We start from the raw sequence: 22,849 nt of genomic DNA on the forward strand, positions 1-22,849 counted from the left end.
GTCTCGAACGTGTGGAGGTAGGTACAGCTTCGGAAAAGGAAAAATGGCATCAATAGGCAAAATGATAACCTGCTCCCTCAATGTAAGAGGTTGATGATCCTTCAGGAATTTAGGAGGGCAAAACTGGACTGGATGTGTTCACAGGAAACACACTGGCAGAAGCTAAGGGAACCCCAGCTGAATGCCAGAGAGGTGGGTGAAGTGTTTATGGCCTCTCATACAAGGAAAAGTAGGGGCGTATCGGCTCTGGTCTTGGCCTGTCTAGGATTCCTTGCAGAAGTGTTATTGACGGACCAGAACGGATGTTAAGTGTTTAAGGGAAAACTCCATGTCTCCCTCATTATGTTGGGATCGGTGTATGCTCCTAATTTGGGTCAAGGTGATTTCTGGGAGAGTGTAATGGATACATTGATTTTGTTTGTGGAGGGTCGACTGTTGATCGGGGGAGATTTCAACATGGTGCTAAACCCAGTGAAAGGTTACATGAGAACGGGGAGGGAATCGGCATCCTGTCTGAGTGATGGGGAATCGGACTGTTTCAGGAGAGTGAATTAGGTTTTGGGCGTGGTAGACTCACTATCCCCCCGCCCCCCCGAAGGACACTTATTTTTCAGCAGTACACAACTCGTACTTCCGGATAGACTTCGTTTTAGTGGATGCGTATTTAAAAGTGCACGTCTTGGACACCCAGGTTATCCCAATCCCATGGTCAGACCATGATATAGTAAGGGTTGTTGTTGGGTTGGACAGGCATTTGTTCCCCTACAGAGTTCGGAGGGACAGGGAGGTGACACAAGAACTGCTGACACGGATTAAGGATGACTTTGCTTTTAACGACACTGGGGAGGTGAGTGTCCAGTCCCTCTGGGATGGTTTCAAGGCTACGATTCGGGGAGTTTTAATAATGATTGGGTCCCAGAAAAAGGAGAGAAAGGGGGGGAAGCAGGAGCGTGAACCTCGCAGAAAAATATCTGAGTTGCAACCGGGGGGTTCACAGGGCACCTTGTGGTCTCCTGCAGTGGCAAGTAGGCTCCGACAGTATAAAACGCAACTAAATACTATTTTGGTTCAGGATACGGAGAAAAAACGCATGTTCTTGAAGCAGAAATACCACACAAGAGGGGACAAGTCAGATAAGATTCTAGCGTGGAGATTGAGGGAGGAGAAAAAGCGGAGAACCATTGGGGCGGGGTATTAAGACTAAAGAGGGGGCACAGTGTATGACCAACAGTTCATTGGGAGGGAGTTTGCCAAATATTATAGGAACCTCTACACTTCAGAATGGAAGGGGGAAGAGAGACCGATCGATACCTTCTTAGTGTACCTTGCCTTCCCTGGCCTTTCCCATGACATGGCAGAGAACTTTGACCGACCTATCACAATAGACGAAGTGCAACTAGCCATCACGAGCATGAAGTCAGGGACAGCCCCAGAGGAAGATGGATTCTTTATGAAGTTTTATAAATTGTTCCGAGCATTCCATGCCCCTTATTTAGTGAGCGTTTGTAATGCATGCCTGGAGTGGGGAGTTCTGCCCAACAATGTTGCGGTCAACAATAGTAGCCATTCTCAAGGAGGGGAAAGACCCCACCAATTGCTCCTCATGTAGACCAATCTCCCTCCTGAACAGTGATGTTAAGATCCTAGCGATAATCTTGGGAATGAGATTGGTGATAATGTTGCCGTCACTGGTTCAATGCCATTAGGTTGGTTTCGTCTGGGGGAGACAGGGGTCATATAATACACAGAAGACTATAGATTTAATTCACTGTGCCCAGTTGGCTGACCTTGATGCCTGTCTAATAGCGCTTGACTGGAAAAAGCGTTTGGCGGGGTGGAGTGGCCCTCTATTGTTAGGGAGAATTCTCAGACATGTGCCAATTCCCTTCAAACTTAGAGACCCCTAGCTCTTTTTGCTGGACTTTAGGACTTTTAATTTCTAACCTGGAGAGAGTGAGACCTTTTTCCCACTCATGTATTTTTCTGTGATTTGAACTGTTTCTTTTGACTTTGGAGTCTGACAAACTCCATATGCATCTTCTTTACATTGTGACACACAGCAACTTCAGTACAGTGGCACTGGGAAGTCTCTTAGATTTCCCAAAGGTTTAAATACCTTCTCTTAGTTAAACTACTGTTTCCAAGAGCAGTGAAGTGACATTGACTTTACTTACATGTTGTAACATTCTAGACCCAGCACACACCATCTTACAATGGGGTGTAGGAGGGGTTACTTAGTATCCCCTTGGTCTAGCTTCTCATGTAACATTTTTGTTACCCTTTCTACAATTAATGGCTGGTGTCAGTGGTTTAATTTTTCCTACCATTGTGTTTCTACCGTGGGCTGCAGTTGCAGCTGCAGTAAAGCACCAATGGGCGCCCATTTTTTCAAAATGGCCCTGTCTTCTTTTTTCGCTGTTTCTTGTTGGAAGGGTCCTTCTTGAGGTTTACTCTGCGCGCCAAACCAGGTTTGGTCCCTTTGTTCACTTTGTCTTTGGTGGGATTCACCCGTGAAGCCTGCCTCTGGCTCCAGCGTGTCTGGCATGGCAGGAAGAGAGGCAGGTCCCCGAAACTCCCTGTACTTAGTCTCCTTGGTTACAGGCATGCACCCAAGGGTGATTGGCGGGAGGGCTGTCCTTGGAGGCTAGCCACCGTGCTGTGTAATTGACACCTAGGCTGCGAATAAATGGGAGAAACCTGCATAAAAGGCAATGCTTTTTGCTTGGAAGTCAGAGTCGACCACTGGACAAAGGAATCCGAAGAAGAACTTGGAAGAGATGCCTGCTGCAACTCCTGGGCCGTTGGTTTGCCCGGGGAAGCCCTGCTTCAGTGCTGAACCTCAGAATTTGCCTCGATTAGAGAAGACCTGCAAAGGACAACTTCTCCCGTGGGTTGGTGGGACCAATCAACCCCAAGAGGAGCTCATCTGGAAATCCTCTCGGAACTGGCTTTACTTCTGTTGCTGCTGCAGGAACCGATTGCCAGGGAGAGGAACACCAGAATTGAGTCAGTGTCTTTAAGTCGCACCCGAGCTCCAGGAAGACCGTCAGGACTCCCAGCAAGCAGGACTGACCAAGCCTGAGCCACCTCAACAGTGCTTGGCCCCAGATGCGAGGAAAGTCTATAGTGGAATCCGAGCACCGCTGTGGTGCTATATGCAAGAGTCGCGAGGAGCTGAAACCGTGAAGTTCTGCTGATCTGAAGTTTACCCATTGCTGCCGCCGACCTTCAATTCGTAGTGCAGGAGTCCCCAGACGTCCCCCCTCTTGTCCCCACGACTGAGGCCCAGGAGCAACAGGATCTGCAGACTTACACAGGAACAGAAGCCAGCTGGAACCAATTTCTTCTAACCAAAGGTACTGTAAAACTAAGGGGACTTACCTCTTGTCTTGTAGCCTTGCTAACTCTCAGTTGAGACTTGCCTTGGTTGCATTTGCAGGGTTGCTTTCAGCTTTGCCCCTCACAAGCCTCCCAGCTTGTGGCCCTACATTGCTTTAGAAGTTTTTGTATAAAAATAAATCATTGTGCAAGACTTTTTACCTTGCAAGAAGTGCTTCAGCTCACCTAGACTTTTGCTCAACTAACATTGGCTGCCCTGGCTCCCTGAAGGACTCTTCTTACCTCTGACTTTGTGCTTTGCCTTTCCCTGAGGAAAGGTTAATTTACTTTGCATTGGAGGGTTCAAAAAGTACTTAACTGCTTAAGAATATTTAACCATTGTTTTATTTCCTCAACTTCTTCTTGTGACACTATCTTCAGTAATGCTCTAAATGTACCAGTGATATATTAATGTCAGGGTGTAGGAGGAATCTGTGTGCCATCCCAAATGGGTATTTACTGATTTAGAGAAACTGAGTGTGTATTTTGAAGTATATTTTTGTTAGTTATGTATTGCTCCCTTCTAAAGAAGGCTTATTCAACCGACTGTTAAATAAATTAATAATTGTTTAATCAAGAAACCTTGAGTGGAAGTGTTTATTTGGATACCTGTCACTGTGAATCTCTGTGGAGTAACCCTACTGCTCACATTGACCCCTCTTGAGATAAGCCTGGCTGCTCAGTCACTCTACCAACTTGTGTGTTACATGCTTATACCAAAGGTTGGGTTAACTATTGCAGAGAGGTCAAGGTTTGTGCAGTCTCCCACAGGGTACTGCATACAATCTTGCCCAACATTTATGATGAAGGTGTTGGGGAAACTTGGGTTTGGTACGAACCTCATGAGGTGGGGAACAGCACTTTACAATAGCCCCAGGGCGAGAGTTCTCAAAAACTGTGGGCTCTCTCAGGTATTTAAGCTACAAGGGGTACGAGATGGGGGTTGTCCCCTTTCGATGTGGAAAAGCCGTGCATTATGCCCATACGGAAACAAAGTCCTCTCCTAGACTCGCAGAGTAGGTATCGGGGCTTGAGGGTTGAACAGAAGTGTATACAATATTTGGGGACTGGGGGAGATGGCGCAGGCTATGATTCCCCTACTAGATGCCTTGAAAGCAGATTTAAAGTGATGGGCCCTCTTGATTCTGTCATGGTATGCACACATGGCCTTGATAAAAATGAATGTGCCCCCCTCCCTCTTTTGTATTTATTTACTGCCATCCTTAGTCAGGTCGCAGTGAGATCTTTTTACTGAATTGTTGGGAGAATGTAGCAGATTTCTGGCAAAATAAAATACCTATGGTGAAAATGGCGACGCTGACAGTGGTGAGTTTGGATTCCCCGATATTCGTTTGTATTATAAGGCAGCCCAATTGCATGTTATGCTTGTGCACATGAGGGATATGAGACACCTCAAGAATCCTCTGGAACTATCTTGAGGATCTGATGGCCCACCGCTTGAAGGTAAGGGACAATCTTTGGTCCTGGCCCAGGACTGCCCCATGGCGGCTTAGGTTCCATACCACGTTGTGTGCTATGGTCGATCTAGAGGGATAACCGGGCCAACTAGAAGATTTCATCATGGCCCTCACCAATGTCCTGGGTTTGTTGTCCCACATTCAATCTTGCGCATGAGGGGCTGAGATACTCGCAGGCATGATCAGACTCAGGCCTCCAGCAAGTAGGCCAATTGTTTAAAGACTGGGTATTTTTGGGACTGGATGCGGTCCAGAAGGTTCTGGGGAGTCACACAACCTCAGTCTTCGAGTATATACTGGTCAAGGGTATGTTGACCGACCCAAAATGGGGAGATTCTGTGTCAAGGGAGCTCGCCCCATTTGAGAAGGCCCTACGCTTGCCCCCACAAGAAAGAACATTTTATCTAGATTATATAAAGTCATGAATACGATGTGCCTGGCAGGGAGGCAAAGATTTCAGAGGTACTGGGTTGACGTGGTGGGGGAATGGGCAAGAATGTATAGTGTGACACTCAATGGCAATCTTTCAACCTCCATGATGGAAACAATTATAACATGCTGATGGGCTGGCATAGGAACCCATTAAGATCTCCAAGATGTTTGCAGGTGCCTCTCCTCTCTGCCCTAAGGTGTGTGGCCAGGTAGGATCTCTCCCATATGTGGTGGAAGTGCCCCAAGGAACAAATATTTTGGAATGAAGTATTGCTGGATGAAAGAAGTCACAGGGATTCAACTAGGGTTAGACCCGTTGCAGATGCTTTTGATGGTCCCAGCGAAAGATGGAAATGAGCATAGGCTCCCCAGAATGTGGGAAGCGATGTCTGGAGCAGGGCGACTAGCCATAGCACAAGGATGGAAAGATTACTTACCTACGAAGGCTGCATGTGAACCTAAGGTGCACACTATGATGGTGATGGATTAACTGACAGCGGTTGTGAATGACCCGATAGGGTCCTTTAGAGAAGAATAGGGTGCTCTGTTGTATAGATGGGAGGCTGAAGAGTGGATCATCTGGCCCTATGGACACGTGACAAGAGAGTTGGGGATTATCGAACGTTGAAGGGAGCCGAGATTCCGGGAATTGACTGGACTCTCCAGGAGCTCCTGAGGCACCAAATTAAAGCTGCCCCGTAAAATTTAGGAAACTGAAATAAACAGATCTTGGGTTGAAGTTGGTGGGAGTGGTTGAGGGAGGGGTGGGAGGGAAGGAAGGGACGTTTGAGGGTTCTTAGTGATCTGGGTGCTAGCTCCAGTTATCAGTGGGGTAAAAGGGAAGGTTTCTGGAGGCAACCATGGTTGGAGTAAGAGTTTTGTTTTGCGGTTATCCCCTTCTGTGTTGGGGTGGGGGTAGGGAGGGCGTTGAGACTGAACGTAGAGTCACAGATTTTTGTTAATTGTGCTTTACATGTCTCATTCTGTTACAAATGCGAATCAAAATTAAGTTTGGAGAAAAAAAAGACAACTCGGGCGCAATTCTCCTGTCATGAGATATCAACTTAGAGAAACCTGTAACCCACATTGCCAAGAGCCAAGAAACTATAAAGACAGATAAATCTTGTGCAATCCTCCTCACATGTGATCCTGGTGTGGAGAACCGTGGAACAAATATTGCCACGAACATAAAATAGCATTTATAGTTGTAGGAGATTTTCTTACTGGTAGGTGGGTAAACCAGGAATGGGATCAGTTGTAGTTAGTCCTTGCAGGTGAGTGGCCCAGAAAGAAACAGTTGTCCTGAAGAAATGTGTTTGTGGTAAAAGTGGTGTGGCAAGAAACTACTAACTTTATCATCCTGACAAACTGTTGTATAACAAACGACATTTATGATACTGTCCTGACAAAAAGTATTCCACCAGCAGAATAATTGTGATGTTCTTAAAGCCATTTTACATCTTGTGAAGAATACTTTGCGGAAGAAACGTATTGGACATAAAATACATTTTGCATTGAACTGAATTTGTGAGCACTATAAATTTGAACTTTTGCAGTTTTGTTGAACTGAAAACGGTTGTATGTTAGTGTGAGGGTCACATATTTGAACGCACAGTCGTCTTTCTTTAGTTTTGGTTTGCTCTATAGGAATATTCTTGTTAGGATAGGAGTTTATCTCAACCCTTTTTACTTTTAATAAAATACCACAACTTTTGTATCCGTCTCTCATTTCGGACCCCTTCACAGAGCCCTGCCGAAAAGCATGTGGCCAAAGCACCAGCCACCATGAAAAAACACATGAAATGAGCCGCAGGCAAAAAAAAACAGCCTCCCAGCTCGCAGTTCCTTATAAGCCTTTCTCTCAAACCCAGCCCTTCGCCTATATCACATATGGAACTTGCGCATTTTATTTACCTATTTGCCAATGGCACTTCCTTCAACTCCAGCGCTTTGTGACACTCCCAACTTAAACACGTGGCAGAGAATATTCTAGCCCTGTCTGCATCTTCCAGCTCAGGTATTTGGCAGACTGTATCCCTGCCAACCATTCCTTCCTGCGCTCGGAAGAAAATGGAACATGCCATCCTCTCTTCCTGCGCTTGCTTTGTGCGAACAATGGACATTTATTTTCAAGGCCCTTTTTGTTTTGCAAGGACTGGTGTCAGCTTCTCAATTTTATATTATTCTGAAATCTGCCATGATTAGCCAGCGTGTTTGTTAATGCCCCTACCAAAGTGTCAGTGCACACAGAGCCTGTGGCCTGCAAATCTAGCCCCCACAATGATTCCTAAATTAGCTGTTAGTACCCCCAAAATCAACCCCCTTTCAGTTTCTGATGTGCAAACACATGTGCTGCAATGTTAGCTCGCTACAATGTTAGTATTGTTATTAAGCCCTACAGCACACATAGCACATGCTGCAATGTTAGTGTCAGTTGAACCAGCTGGCCCACAATTTCTGTTGAAATTAGTGGCACTGATGAAATTAGTGCACACCTTTTTTCCCTGCATGCCCTTCTTTTTTTACCTCAGAGGACTGTCTCGTAGAGAAAGAGAGCAACACCTTACCTTTCCAGAAGCAGTCTACTTCTTAAGGAATGTGATTTAACCTTCCTTAGAATCCATGCAAGTCCTCTTTGTGATACATGTGATTCTCAAAGGAAAATTGGGATTAGACAATTGAGGTGGCGAGTGATGATTTACGAATGGCTAGTAACCTGTACTCAAACTTTTCCCCGTGGTATTATTACCAAGAAACTTTTTCCCTATGGTATTATTACCAAGGTACTTATTTGAACGGATTGTTTTATTTAAGTATATTTTTTTCAGTATTTCACGGTGGTGTATTTTCGAATGCTGTGTGTGGACTTGGTACCTCTGTGCGAGTCTTGTACCCCTAACTGGGAGTTAAGCCTTTTTGTTCTGTCCACGTTTGAGAGATTTGGCTTGCCTTTCTTGTTAGGTGTTCGCCTTCCTCCTAAGGTTAGTCGTTGTAGCTCCCACAACAGAGTGTGGTAGAAAAACAGCCTTAACACATGGCATGTGACTAATTCACAAACCCCAGAATATAAAGGAGCCTGAGAAACTCAGAAAGAAAAACCGCAGCGTTTTCCAACACAACCGTATTGTTTCTGCCTGAATCTGCTTTCCCAAATGGAACAGCAGATTTAGGCAGACAACGCAGCATTTAGCATTTCCCATTTCGGTCTCTCGGGCTCCCCACGGGGAGCCCGAGAGCCCCAAATGGGAAATCAGCTGCAGGTAGAAACACTACGCGGCATGTAAACATAACCGCGTGTGTTTCTGCCTGCTGTGGCTTTCACTTTGGGTCTCCGGTGCTCCCCTGGGAGCACCGGAGACCCAAAGTGATAGCCACAGCAGGCAGAAACACACGCGGTTGTGTTGGAAAACTCTGCGGTTTTTCTTTCCAAGTTTCTCAGGCTCCTCCGAGCCGGAGGAGCCTGAGAAACTTGGAAAGAAAAATCGCAGCGTTTTCCAACACAATAACGTTGTATTTATGTTTGCGGTCGCTTCAAAAGCGAGGGGAGGGAAAAGGCAGAAATTGGGAACAGCACACAACACAATCCTTTAGAAGCACTCAGCAAGGCCAGGAAAGTCAAAGTCTACTTGTGAGCAAAAAGTTCAGAGGCCGGGCTCCCTCTTGGAGAGAGTAGAACACCAATGCGCCCAAGATCTCACAGTTTAAAAGGCTTGGAAAGTCTTGCAGAGAGTTCAGAAAGGAATTAGTTCAGTTTAGAAAAGTTCAGTTAGCCAGCCTAGGGCCAGCCCAAGTGGTAAGTTGAGGTTTTAAGAGTCACCCCACAAAGACCGTTGCGAGGGAGGCCAAGCGGACACAGTACCTTTAAAGTGGAGAGGATCCTCCAGCGGGGGCAGTTGTTCCTGGCAGCAGGTGCAAGTCGCGGTGTCGTCCAGAGGAAGAGATGATCTCGACGTGGAGGAAAGCTGAAGGTCGGTGCACTTTCAGGGAAGAAACCAGCCGCAGAGTTCTCCGGTAAAAAGGTACTACCCTTTTATTCGCGGTAGTGGAAAAACATGGTATTCGGTTGCCGGGGTGCTTGGCACAGGCAAGTCGGCCACGAGATGATCCGGGAAGGCGAAAAGGCGGGCAAACTGGTTATCCCCACCAGTCAAAGGAAGAAGACTCTTCGGGATGAAGATCTCCTCTGTCGTTGGAAGAAGTGGTGAGTCTGTTCAGCAGGACTCCACCGGTGGTGTCGTCGTTGCAGGTCGGCTCAGCTTCTCTCTCTTCGGATTCTTTGGTCCTGTGGCGACGTCTGAAGTCCCAGTCCCCAAAGCCCTGCTTTTATGCAGAAAACCCCCATTCATCAGTCCTAGCTGTCACTCAAACATGCTAAGTGGTGAGCCAGGCGGCTCACTACTGGGCCAATCACACAAGAGTGCGACTTGAGTTGCCGAGGCAACTCAGTCCAGGGTGCCTAAACCCCCTCCCACATCCCCTGTGGTACCCAGACAGAGTGGCACCACTTTTGGAGGCTTCTGTGGAGAAGCCCGCCAAAAAGTGGAACAAAGGGCTCGACTTGGGTTGGAGTCACAGAAGAGAACACAAATGCCATTTTGGAACCGAGTTCTGGCAAAAAATACCAACCGGTGAATTAATATTAAATAAACCGGCGGTATGTTTGAGGCTATGTTAAAAAGTATTAGCCTCGAACAATGGGAAAATCCCATAGGAATATATTTGCGGTTGAATAAAAAAAGTAGTATCCACTGCCACCAGCCAAAACTCGCTCAGGGGGGACTGGACAGTGCTCCCTCGAACAGACCCAGGGGCAATCGAATTGCCCCTACCAGTACGCGCACAATATGATGGTTTGTACTGGTTCTGTTCACAATTTAGGACTAGTAAAGCCAATGGTGACTTTACATGCCCTGGTAGACAGTAGTCAGTCCCAGGGTATGGAGTCTGTTTGGGGGTCTCTAGACACCCCTGTGTTACAGCACGGAGGGTGCTGTGTAACACACATACCAAAAACACATGAAGCCCTATGGAGTAAAAGACCCCATAGCCCATAAAACACATTACAAAGTCAAAGGATATCTCAAATCATGTCTAAAAGTGGGAGAAAGAGCTCACTCTTAGCAGGAGAAAAAAATAAACCCTAAAAATCCAGCAAAGCTGCTGGGGGACGCGAAGATCCTGAACAACAAGTTCGAGGAGGTCCGGTCCCACAGGAGGGAACCCTACGAGGCGGACGAAGAAAGCGACAGAGGTGCCGACGAGGAGCCCGTGGAGGCGGAGGATTCCACTCCCCAACCGTCGCGCCTGTTGCAGCCAGTACCTGGGCCACAGGACAACTCTGGAGCAATCTTGATGGCGATCCAGGCCTTGTGTACGGAGATAAGGACAAGGTTGACCTTACCCCCAACGGACGATCCAGCGGAGCCTGGACCGTCGCTAAGCACTCCAAGCAAGCGGACGAGAATTCATCCACCCCGCCCTTCCAGCCTTCACGGCCTCTGCAGCCTTCATCTCCTTCCCCTGACCCGAGGGATGACACGGGAACGGAGATGACCACGACGGGGACGGATGACAACGGTGGTGACGACGGGATGGACCTTCCATCGCCACCTCCTCGGGCCTCCCCGCCCGACTAAATTGGCTTCTTTCACGCCATGATCGCCAGGGCATCCGAGCTCTTCCAGCTCTGCCCCGAAGAACAGAAGAAGTAAGGTTTCCTCTATCAACGGCGGGAGGCCAAGAGGAAGACGGTCCTCTCGGTTCTGTTGTTTGACGACATCTGGGACGAGGGGCTGTCGCTTCTGAAGAACCCGTCCACGACGCCTGCCAAGAGAGACCAGTACGAGAAGAAATACCGGGTCCTGTATTCCGCCCCCATGTGCCTTAGGGCGCAACCGACCCCGGATTCGGTTGTATCCACAGTGGCGACGGCTTCAACTTCGACCTCCCTGCCGGATGGCGAGGGGAAGAAACTGGACACCATGGGACGACGGGTCATCTTGTCGGCGGCGACGACGATTAAAGCGGCCAGTGCCCTCACTATTGTGGCCCGCTACGACAGGGAGCTGTGATTTAACATCGCTCCCCTGCTGGACTTTCTCCCGGACAACAAGAGGGCTGGGGCCCTGGAGATCCTTCAGGAAGGCGAGGTGGCGTCGGACTACGCCATAATGGTGGCCACAGACATTGCTGACACCTGTTTCCGGCGTGGTTGGCTCAAGGCTACCGATTTCTGCCAGGATGTGCAGACCAGAGTTCTGGACATGCCTTTCGACGGGAACAACCTGTTTGGCAAGACAGTGGACGAGTCGCTGCAGGCCATAAAGGCTGACCTGGAGACGGCTCGGGCCTTGGGGGTTATGCAGCAACGACGGCCGCCCTTTCAGAACTCTGCAGGCAAGCAAGGGGCCTCCAAAGGATTCGGTGGCGGCTCTTCGACGTACCGCCAGGCGGCCTGCTCCTCTTCGCAGGAGGTCTACAGAGGACGCGGCAAGTCAGGAGGATCTCTTCGTCGCCAAGGTGGTAAGGCCGCTGCCAAGCAGGATTGAACTAGCCGTAGCATCGGGCCCCCACCTGAGCACCCTGGTGGGAGGCCGGCTGGCGAATTTCATCAGCGTGTGGGAGTCAAATCTCCACCGACCAATGGGTGCTGGATGCCCTGGCCCGCGGGCACACTCTGGAGTTTCTAAAAAAGTGCACCCACATTCCACCCGTGGCCAGGAAGGAAAACCGCGTCCCTCAACTGCTGGTGGAAATAAGGACGATGCTGAAGAAAGGTGCCATCGAGCTCGTCCCAAAGAGGCTCCGGGGCTCTGGAGTGTACTCACGATACTTCCTCGTAAGAAAGAAGACCGGCGGCTGGCGACCCATCCTGGACCTTCGTCGTTTAAACAAATGCATCGAGTCCCAGAAGTTCCGGATGGTCACCCTCCAGCATATGCTGGGACAGCTGGAGGAAGGCGACTTCCTATCGTCGCTGGACTTGGATAGTGCCTACTTTCACATCCCCATTCTAAAAGGACATTGAAAGTTCCTCAAATTCGTAGTTCACGGGCGACACTACCAGTTCATGGCCCTTACCTTTGGATTGAAGTCGGCGCCCAGGGTATTCACCAAGTGCCTAGCACTGGTGGCGGCGTGGCTGTGCCTGCAGGGGATCCAAGTCTACTCCTACCTGGACGATTGGCTCATCCGAGCAAAGACAAGAGAACTCGCCGTCGTGCACACAACAAAGACCGTCCAGCTACTTACGGATCTGGGATTCTCGATCAACTTTGCAAAATCCCATTTGGTGCCGTCACAAGTATCCCTGTTCCTGGGAGCCAGGCTCGACACAGTGGCACGATTGGCTTCTCTGTCGGAGGAAAGGACGAAGGATTTCCTGGGCAAGGTGCGACGGTCGTCGGCCATGGACGTGGCCAGGGTGAGGTCCATGAAGTCCCTACTCGGCATGATATCCTTGTGCATCTACCTTGTGCGCCTGTGCAGGCTGCGAATGCGTCCACTACAAGAGTTCCTCGACGCCCGTTGGATGCAGGCGGTGGGCTACTTCGAAGACAGGATCCTGCTCAACGTGACCTTCCGCCAAGCGATCCGGTGGTGGGGCAATTGTGCGCATCTGGCGGCGGGTATGGACTTCCAGACCCCGGCACATCAGGAGACGGTGACGACGGACGCCTCCCTGGAGGGATGGGGAGCACACACTGGAGATCTCCACGCAGGAGGCCTTTGGCTCCCGGAGGAGAGGTCACTGACCATCAACGTCCAGGAGCTCTGAGCTGTGTTCTGGGCCATCAGGTCGTTCCTTCCATCCCTCAAAGGCAAGGTGGTAAGGATTTTCACCGACAACACCACCACGATGTTATACATCCGGAAGCAGGTAGGCACCAGATCCCCAGCCCTATCCAAGGAAGCCCAGGATCTGTGGCACTGGGCCGTCGCCCAGGGGATGTTTCTGGTACCCTTCCATCTGGCAGGAATAAAGAACACCATTGCCGACTCACTCAGCAGGGAGCTGTGCTCGTGCCACGAGTAGGAACAGCGTCGGGATCAAGTGGATCTACTCTTCCAACAATGGGCCAATCCCCAGATCGACCTATTCATGATGTCGACTAACACGAAGTTTAGGTTCGCCAGCAGGTTTCCCCAGCCAGGGAGCATGGGCGATGCCTTCTCATTCCCCTGGGACGGCCTGTTCCTGTATGTGTTCCTGCCGTTGCTACTGCGACTCATCAACCAACTCAGACGGTCCCGGTGCAGGATGATCCTCGTCGCACCAGCATGGCCGAGACAGATCTGGTTCCCGGATCTTCTGGACGCGGATCTCCTCACCAGAGAAGGAGGCGCCATCCTCCACCACGACCCAGGATCGCTGAACTTGCAGGCCTGGCTCTAGCAGCACTAGAGTTTGGAGGGTACGATATCCCAGTGGACTGCAAGGCGGTGGTTGCAAAGGCCAGGGCGTCCTCAACTCTCACGTGCTATGGACACAAATGGAAGAGGTTTTCTGTCTGGTGCCGAGCACAGAAGATTAACCCTCTGCGTATTATGGCCCCCCAAGTGCTGCCGTACTTGCTATCGCTGGCCAAGGCGGGGCTGGCCCATGCCTCCAAGATCCATCTGGCGGCTATCTACCGCTACACCAGAACTCCCGGGCGCTCATCCCTGTGTTCCCATCGCCTGGTGAAGGAGTTCATGAAGGGACTGTTCCGATCGTTCCCGCCGGTGAAGGCTCCGGCCCCGGCGTGGTAACTCAACGTGATGCTGACCAGGCTCATGGGGCCGCCATTCGAGCCTCTGCATTCGGCACCGTTGAAGTTCCTGTCGTGGAAAACAGCTTTTCTTGTGGCCATCACCTCCGCACGACGAGTGGGAGAGATCCAGGCCCTCTCCTGCAAGCCTTCATACCTGATTTTCCACGAGACTAGGGTGGTGCTGAGGACGCACCCCTCCTTCATGCCCAAGGTGCCGTCGGACTTCCCGTCGCCTTAGTCGCTGGCCGAGAGGACTTTGCACTCGCTGGATGTAGCTAGAGTGCTGAAGTTCTACGTGGATCGCACAGAGTTTTCGGTAGACATCACAGCTGTTTGTGAACTTTGGACCTGTGAACCAAGGGAAGGCCCTCTCGAAGGCTTCCATTTCCAGTTGGCTCACCGGCTGCAGCATGCACTGTCACCGGATGGCAAACCGACCGTTGCCCAGCCGTCCGACAGCCCATTCGACCAGAGCGATTGCTGCTACCACGGCGTTCCTATCTGGACATTTGCAGGGCTGCTACCTGGAGGTCGACGCACACCTTCACGAGATTCTACTGCGTCGACCGGGATTCCAGGGAGGAGTCCAGAGTCGGCCAGGCAGTGCTGCGCACCCTGTTCGCTTGAAGGTGAGCCTGGTGAGGAGGTAAGAGATGCTTAATGTTGAGTTGTTGAAATGCTTAATGTTGAGCCTTGCCACCTGCCGTGGTTGTGCATGTGTGTACTGCTATGTATTCTTGTATTCATGAGCATGTGAATCCATGCCAGACCCCATGCTGGAGAAGGAACAAGTTACTTACCTGTAACTGTTGTTCTCCTGCGTGGGTCTGGCATGGATTCACATGTAAATTCTCCCTCCTACCCCTTTGCGGCTCTTCTCTTGGTCCTACTGCCACTTTAAGTGCTACCAAATCTGGAGATGGCTGCCAGAGAAGGGGCTTAGGTAGAGAGCAGTCATTGGCTGGGGGCAGTATGACTCAGAGACCAGTGATTGGTTACTAGTAGAAAGACAGTTGAGAAACGAAACTGAAACTGATTTTTTTTGCCTGACGACGGGAAATATTCATGAGCATGTGAATCCATGCCAGAACCATGCTGGAGGACAACAGTTACAGGTAAGTAACTTGTTCCTTCCCCACCCCGTCACACCCTAGGGTTAAATGGGCGCCAGGTCCTATCCCCACCTCTCCCTTGCATGACCAAGCATCCTTCCATGGACTTCCCCTAGAGTAGTGGGATTGGGAGATTCTCACAAATATCACTCTGTACTTGATTGGTTACCTTAGTTCCTGGCTCTCTGGTAGTCTTGGAAGCCTTCTTTTTGGTGTGCAGGAGGTCGAAGAACAGTTAAGGGTGGTCCCGTCCAGCTGCCACCTTGCTAGCTTGTTTGTATAGAGCTCCCAGGCAAAGCAAGGCAGAGACCAGTAGGAAACCCAAGTTCCAGGGGGAATTGCCAGTGGTATAAAAACCCAAATAATTATGTTGTAAGTCACGATCCAGGAATGCAGAAATGGTAGATAATTATACCCCCTTGGCGAGGATTGCAGGAGGAAGGAATATGACTCTTGTAGCAGATGACAGGACAATACAGAACAAGAACAAGCTGTTGACAAAGGGAGGTTCTCCGGGGCAAGGAAAAATACCACAAAAAAATAAGTAGTCAAATGAGGTGGTTACAGAGATGGGAGGAACAAGGAGAAAAATGAAGCATCTACCTCAAGATGAGCCGAACAAGAAGGTTGTGATGCGCAGATCCATGTTCACAGAGCAATTAAGTAGAACGCCAGATGGGACAGGTGCCATCTTGAAAACAACTGGACCGCAGACTGTCATTCCTCAACGTGATGGCAAAAGTGTAGGGTCTCCTCTGCCTCCACCAGTGCCACAATGACCACCAGGAAGTTGTGACAGCGATGACTGCTCAAGAACTCTACTTACCTTGATCTTGCATTTCTAGTAGCCTTACTCACCTGTTGCCTTTGCCTGTACATATTTTGCTACTTCTAAAGACCCCTCACTAACTAAAAAGGGTTAGCTTTGGGACTTGTTCATTTTAAGGCTGCAGTCCACATTCTCTTTAGCATGGAAGGACATTTGAAGTCCTACAGGCCTTATTTTATGAGGCAGTGTATTTGTGTTTTACTGTTCTCTTTACAAACTGTTTCACTTACTTTTCTGCACGTTTTCTTGTGTTTTCTATCTGAACTATACCTAACTGTTAAGAGTAAAGTGTGTTTGCTCTTTAACAAGAGCAGCCACTGGTGAATGTATTTATATGTGCATTATATAGATTTAGTTATAGTACTTACCTACTATCATCATTGCCAAGAATACGCAAGGTCTACAAAATATTGTATTTTTTATTTTACTGCCTACATACAATTATTAGTGGTCTCGATAAAGTATACCACCCTCGCATTTTCCGGAGTCCAGACCTTGCTGCTCAGTCACCTACCTTGATAGAGTTTGGCTAGACTGAAGTGTCTTTTTTTCCTGTAATAGTGACCTCTCGGAATCTTCGCCCAGGGTTAACACTTCATGATAACACGCAGACAAAAAACTATCCTAGAGGCATCCAAGATAGGAGTAGCATGAGAGAACTCTTGTCGACATCTTTTTTACTTTTTAGTCGGCATCTTGTAATTGTTTGGACCAACCATGAGATCGCATACTATGACATTCATATGCTTCTAAACAGATACAAGCTCTAGACAGACCATTACTGGTAAGTAACATTTATCATTTACATTTCGTTGATCACTAACCCCATCGACAATGATTTTCTTCATTGCTCTACAGCACTTGAATAAGTGGTCCCTTTTCATGTTTTTCACAAGGTGTGAAACGAGCTTGCTGTGAGTTCCTCGAGAGCCAGCTGGACCCATCAAACTGTTTAGGTATCCGGGATTTTGCAGAGACTCACAACTGTGTGGATCTAATGCAGGCTGCAGAAGTGTTCAGCCAGAAGCACTTCCCGGAAGTAGTGCAGCACGAAGAATTCATCCTGCTTCATCAGGAGGAGGTGGAAAAGCTCATCAAGTGTGACGAAATTCAGGTGCACTCTCAACTACTAATGACTGTACAATGAGATCGAATGGGTGTATAAATTATGTCCCTTTTAGATACTAGGTGGAAGCAAATTGTTCTATTTTTCAATTGATGATTCATGAGTTATCACATACGCCTCACCATAGATACATGCAAAGAGCTTAAACATTTTACTAGGTAACACCCTAAACTTCTTTTATATTACTTTGTGTCCCACCCCTGAAAAAAATTAAAATCAAACTGTTGTTGCATCTGGATTCCACGATACACTCAATCCCCTGTGCAAGATAGCCATATTGGAACTTGTCAAATTAGGCAAACTTCACGAGTCTCGAAGTGTCAAGTCCAGGTTATTTGTAGCGGCACATTTTTGGAAGGGAGACAAAATATCAAATAACTTCTAGTCATCTGCAAAATGGAAATGTAGGCTTTTACATGCTAATATCAACCACACATGCTGTTCAGCAAATTAGGTAATTTGAAGCTTCCTTTTGTCCAGAAAGAGACAATGGTCTGCCTTTCAACCAATAGCAAAACTGAGGTTATTTGCCTCACAACAAATCTCCTTGGATAGAGTGTACCGACTGAGTCTCCTATCAGCATGACTGTCAAATCTTCCAGGAGAGCGCTGTGCATTGCCCCATCTCTGACCTTTATGTTGGCTTCCAAAGCATTTTTATCTTAAGCCACTGTGCCAGGTAATGCGCACCAACCTTCCCATCTATCTCATCTGCTCTGTTAACAGTCCTTGCAGTTATTCTCAAAGAATGTCACCAGCCTTCACTGGATCAAATCCCACCTGTAGAGGATTTGTAAGTTGAACTCCTTGAGTTGGGTAGTCTGACTCTATTTCCAATATGTCCCAATGCCGATTAATCCAATTCTGGCCCCAACTCGGTTTTAGCTCCAGAAACTAATTTCTGATGCTGAAACTGGCCTCTGCACCCCAGACCCCTGGGCCTTCCTCGACAGGACCAAGCACAGAACCTACATTCATTAACCTCTATAATGTTCTCTGGAAGAATCAAAGTTGGAGTGCGGGGGGTATTGTAAGTTAACATCCAGGTTTCTGCACCTCCCCCCTTAACCTACCCCCCCCTGTCCTTCATAGGGCTAAATTTGGCATTAAGGAATGACCAGAACTTCTTCTTATCTGACCTTTGGTGGTGGAACCTGGGTTAAGAATCCTTCCCTAGGTTTAACTTACCGGAAGAAGTTATTTGGAACTGGTGGCTTTTGGGCACAAGGACCCAAAGCATCTTAGGGTTGGACTTCATTAGAATTGGGGAAGCTGTTTGTGTTGATTCTAAAGAGTTCTGTCTATTTCACTGCCTCCAACTACTCACATGTGTTGCACTGGTAATTGATTCATTTTATTTCTCTCCAAGGTGGATGTATATGTATATTTTATAAGGATTGGTATCTACTTATTGTGTAATCTAAAGGCCTTATTGTATTTCTATATACGTTCTAACTTGAATTACTGGTCTTGCTCCGTGTAGACTCCTTGTAGCCCTATACCACTCTCGTAGCCTTCCTGAGACTAAGGGCCTCATTACATGGAAGGCGGTAAACCATGGTGCTATTAGCACCATGGTTGCCGCCGGTACCACCATGGAGAAAAGGGGAATTGCCACCCCATTCCAAGGTTGGCAGGGCGGTAATTCCCCCTTTCTCCATGGCCCTTCCCCATTCCCATTTTTGCCCCATAGGGCATAATGGGAATGGGGAAGGCGGTAGTTACGGTACCGCAAATTTTGGGGTTTAATTTTTTCTCCTGCTAAGAGTGAGACTCTTTTTCTCCCACTCTTAGGCATGATTTGAGAATGTCCTTTGACTTTGTAATGTGTTTTATGGGCTATGGGGTCTTTTAGTCCATAGGGCTTCATGTGTTTTTGGTATGTGTTACACAGCACCCTCAGTGCAGTAACACAGGGGTGTCATAGTGGCCCCCAAACATAGACTCCATAACCTGGGACTGACTACTGTCTCCCAGGGCATGTAAAGTCACCATTGACTTTACTAGTCTTAAATTGTGAACAGAACCAGTACAAATCATCATATTGTGGAAGTACTCGTAGGGGAAATTCGATTGCCCCTGGGTCTGTTTTTCAAGGGGGCACTGTCCAGTCCCCACTTGTCGAGTTTCTGGCTGGTGGCAGTGTTTACCACGCAAAATATTCCACCAGAATATTTCCTGTGGGATTTCCCATTCATTTTAAACTCACCACTTTTTTGGTGCAATGTTAAAGATACCGCCGGGTTATTTATTTAATAATTATTCCCCGGTTGGGTCTTTTTGCCAGGACTCGGTTTTAAAATGGCGTTTGTGTTTGCCTCTGTAACTCCAACCCAAGTTGAGCCCTTTGTTCCACTTTTGGCGGGCTTCTGCACAGAAGCCTCCAAAAGTGGTGCCACTCTGTCTGGGTCTAGGGGATGTGTGGGAGAGGGGGGGAATAGGCACCCTGGACTGAGTTGCTTCGGCAACTCAAGTCGCACTCTTGTGTGATTGGCCCAGTGGTGAGCCGCCCGGCTCACCACTTAGCATGCTTGAGTGACAGCTAGGACTGATGAATGGGGGTTTTCTGCATAAAAGTAGGGCTTTGGGGACTGGAACTTCAGAAGTCGCCACAGGACCTACAGAATCCGAAGAGGGAGAAGCTGAGCCGACCTGCAAGGACAACACCACCGGTGGAGCCTTGCTGAACTGAACTCACCACTTCCCAACGACAGAGAAGATCTTCTTCCCGGAGAGTCTTCTTCCTTTGAGCTGGTGGGGTTAACCAGTTTGCCTTTTTCGCCTTCCTAGATCGTCTCGTGGTCAAATCGCCCGTGCCAAGCACCCCGGCGGCCAGATAGCCACGCTTCACCACTACCGGGAATAAAAGGGTAGTACCTTTTAACCAGGAAAGTCCGCGGCTGGTTTCTTCCTTGGCAGTGCAACGATCTCCAGCTTTCCTCCACGTCGAGATCTTCCCTTCCCCTGGACGAAGCACCGACTTGCACCCGCTGCCAGGAGCAACTGCCCCCGCTGGAGCTTTCTCACCATTTCAGGTACTGTGTCCTGCCTGGTCTCCCTTGCAACAGACTGTCCAAGGTGTCCCGTAAATCCTTGACTCTCTATCCTGGGGTGACCTCAGACCTGTTAACTAACTTTTCTGAACTGATCTAACTCCTTTTTGAACTATCTGCAAAGACTTTTAAAGTGTACTTCAACTGTGTGATCTTGGGCACATTCCGCCTTGCTTTCTCCAAGAGTGGGCCTGGCCTATGAACTTTTTGCTCTACAGTAGACTCTGCCTTTCTTGACTTGCTGTGGTTCTGTTAAATAAGTGTTAGTATTGTGTGCTTTACTATTTCTGCCTTTTCTCTCCCTTTTTAAAACTGAATTATTGGAGTGCCATCTAAGGTTACGCACTCACCTCTGTTTTGCAAACAAGTGGTGTCTTAACTTAGACTTGTCGAATAATTTAATCAGGGAGGGGTATATATTTCTAGTGACTGTTTGAACTTGCTTGACATATTAGTGCCAGTGTATTTTTACAAGTGTGTTTTTAAATAATGATATACTTTTATACCAAAGCTCTGGTCAGTGTTTGCTTCTGCTACTGTATTTTTGTACCTAATGTGTATACTCTATATACTGCCTAACTCTTCTTGAGAGAAGTCTGACTGATCAGCCACAGCTACCAGGTAAATCTGGGTGGTACAGACTGCTACCAATTGGGTTTACTGCTAACACCTGTAGTCTTAAACTTTTTGCAGTTGTCCCTAAGGGAACTGCACAGGTTTCTGCCTAACACCTGTCTTCCAAAGTCCTCCCACTAGGGCTGATTATGGAAATCCATTTTAACACACTCCTGCATCTTCATAGTTTCACATGCAAGACTTAACATGCACCCTATTGTCGCAGTGGCTAGTAGAGCAGTGGTCTCAGGGAACAGATGCATGGCATGATCTAGTGGTAGTCTCGCGGAAGCTGCTAGTAGAACTGAAATGGTGGATTAAAGAGAACATGTTAACTGTGAAATCTTTTGCCAACCTGCCAATACCGGTAACCATCACTACAGTTGCATCCAAATAAATGTGATGGAGCTTATAGGTTTCAAGATGGTGGTGTGCTCTTTACAGAAAGGCTTTGATGGGGAACAACATTCTCATCAACAAGGACAACACCACAGCCATATTTATATATCATAAAGAGGTCTGGGAGTCCCTCTACCGGCATGAACACAGCCCATTGACCTGTTCTTGGGTGGATGGCCCCCGGGTGAGTCTCAACCACGCTTTAGCTCACTGGGCTTTTCACAGAGGAGAAATTTCCTTAGGCATATCAGTCTTTGTCCCACCCAAATGCTAGGCAAATCTCCTCTGAACAAGAATACCAACAGCAACCCCAGACACGTGTTTCGGCCTAGTCGGGCCTCATCAGTGAGGTGGAGCTGTGCCTCTCTGAGCACAATGAGCAAGGGGTCCACGTCTGGATTACCCTGGTAACTTAGGGTGAGAACCCGGGGCGTGCTGTTGAGCAGCCCGAAGATGGCCGCCTAGCCCTGCAGCTCTGTGTGAAGCCAACAAGTATCCTGTTGATGTGGCGGCTCCACGCATCCCCAGGCCCTGACACTCCGGTGTAGACCATGATGGTGGGCAGCTGAGGACCGAAATTTGAACGGAACGGATCACCCTGTGGGAGGTACGCTCGACATACGCCACGGGCGGCCTGATCCGACCTGCGACATCATAAGCGCTGTGAGGTACTGGGCGGCCCTGACACTCTCCCGCCTTCCCATCCTCCTGTGACTGTGCTCACTGTACACACCCTGCACTACCGTGCGGGAAGCCTGCTAGCACCCCGCAGCTCCGGGTGCCCCCCTGGCTCACAGAGGTCTACCACACTCACTGCTGTCCGAGAAGCACACGCCGGAGCAAGGCTCTCTTTATCCGCCCCCTCATCCGTAGCGGGACTCGCCGGCCACCCCTTTGTCCCACACTTACTGCAGACTCTGCTCTTGCAGAGCCGGCGCCCTGCGCAGCCTGTGCTGCAGCACCCGGACCGAGGAGGTGTGCCCGCCGCCCAGCCCGACTTTGGGGATGGGGGGGCTGCAACAGCGGAAGAAGCGGCTGGACCCACTGTACCGGTGCCTGATCCCGACGAGAGGAGACCCAGCAGCATTCGAAGACCCTCCTTTGAAGAATATGCTGTGCGGGCCTGCCGGAGCAGGCCCACTTGTGATACACATACAGGGAGAACTTCTACACACACAACAGAGCCGGTAAGATTTGCCTTACTGCCACACGTTTTGGGGATTTGGCCCCCTGGATAACATTGATCCAACGCTGGAACTTTGGCGCCTCCCTGGGCATGAACGTTCTAGGGGTGAACTGCTCCCCATTCCCCAGAGGGACGGCTGACTGCAACATACCCCCAATCCATCATTGGTGCACGCCGGGAGGGCCACTAAAATCCCCTGGCTGCTGTGTTTTCTCAGCTAATGAGCTGCCCTGGCCCCAGTAAACTGCATTGAAGCGCCCTGTGGCACAGCACCTCACACCCTTGTCTAATGTGGTGGCCCCCCACACAAGCTGCATAGCGTATTGCCTCATACACAATCACCCCCTGTGGCCTCTCAGTCTGCCCTTATCCCTCTGCAGCATATCTACGCCTGGCGCCTATCCCGAATGTTGGAGGGCCACATTGGAATGCATTTCTGCAAGTGACCACAGCCTAACGCCCTGCTGTTAAACCTGGGGGGCTCAGAG

General features: G+C 49.0%; 1 protein-coding gene across 1 annotated transcript in view; it reads left to right on the plus strand.

Moving 5' to 3' along the window:
* KLHL12 (kelch like family member 12) overlaps nucleotides 1-22,849 on the plus strand; it is a 1,608,338-nt gene that overhangs the window by 398,512 nt on the left and 1,186,977 nt on the right. The window contains exon 4 of the mRNA XM_069633689.1: nucleotides 16,879-17,096. Within this exon, the coding sequence (XP_069489790.1) occupies nucleotides 16,879-17,096 (218 nt within the window). The remainder of the gene's footprint in view (nucleotides 1-16,878; nucleotides 17,097-22,849) is intronic.

This window comes from Ambystoma mexicanum, chromosome 13 (assembly GCF_040938575.1).
Source record: "Ambystoma mexicanum isolate Mex_15411 chromosome 13, UKY_AmexF1_1, whole genome shotgun sequence".
NCBI lineage: Eukaryota > Metazoa > Chordata > Amphibia > Caudata > Ambystomatidae > Ambystoma > Ambystoma mexicanum.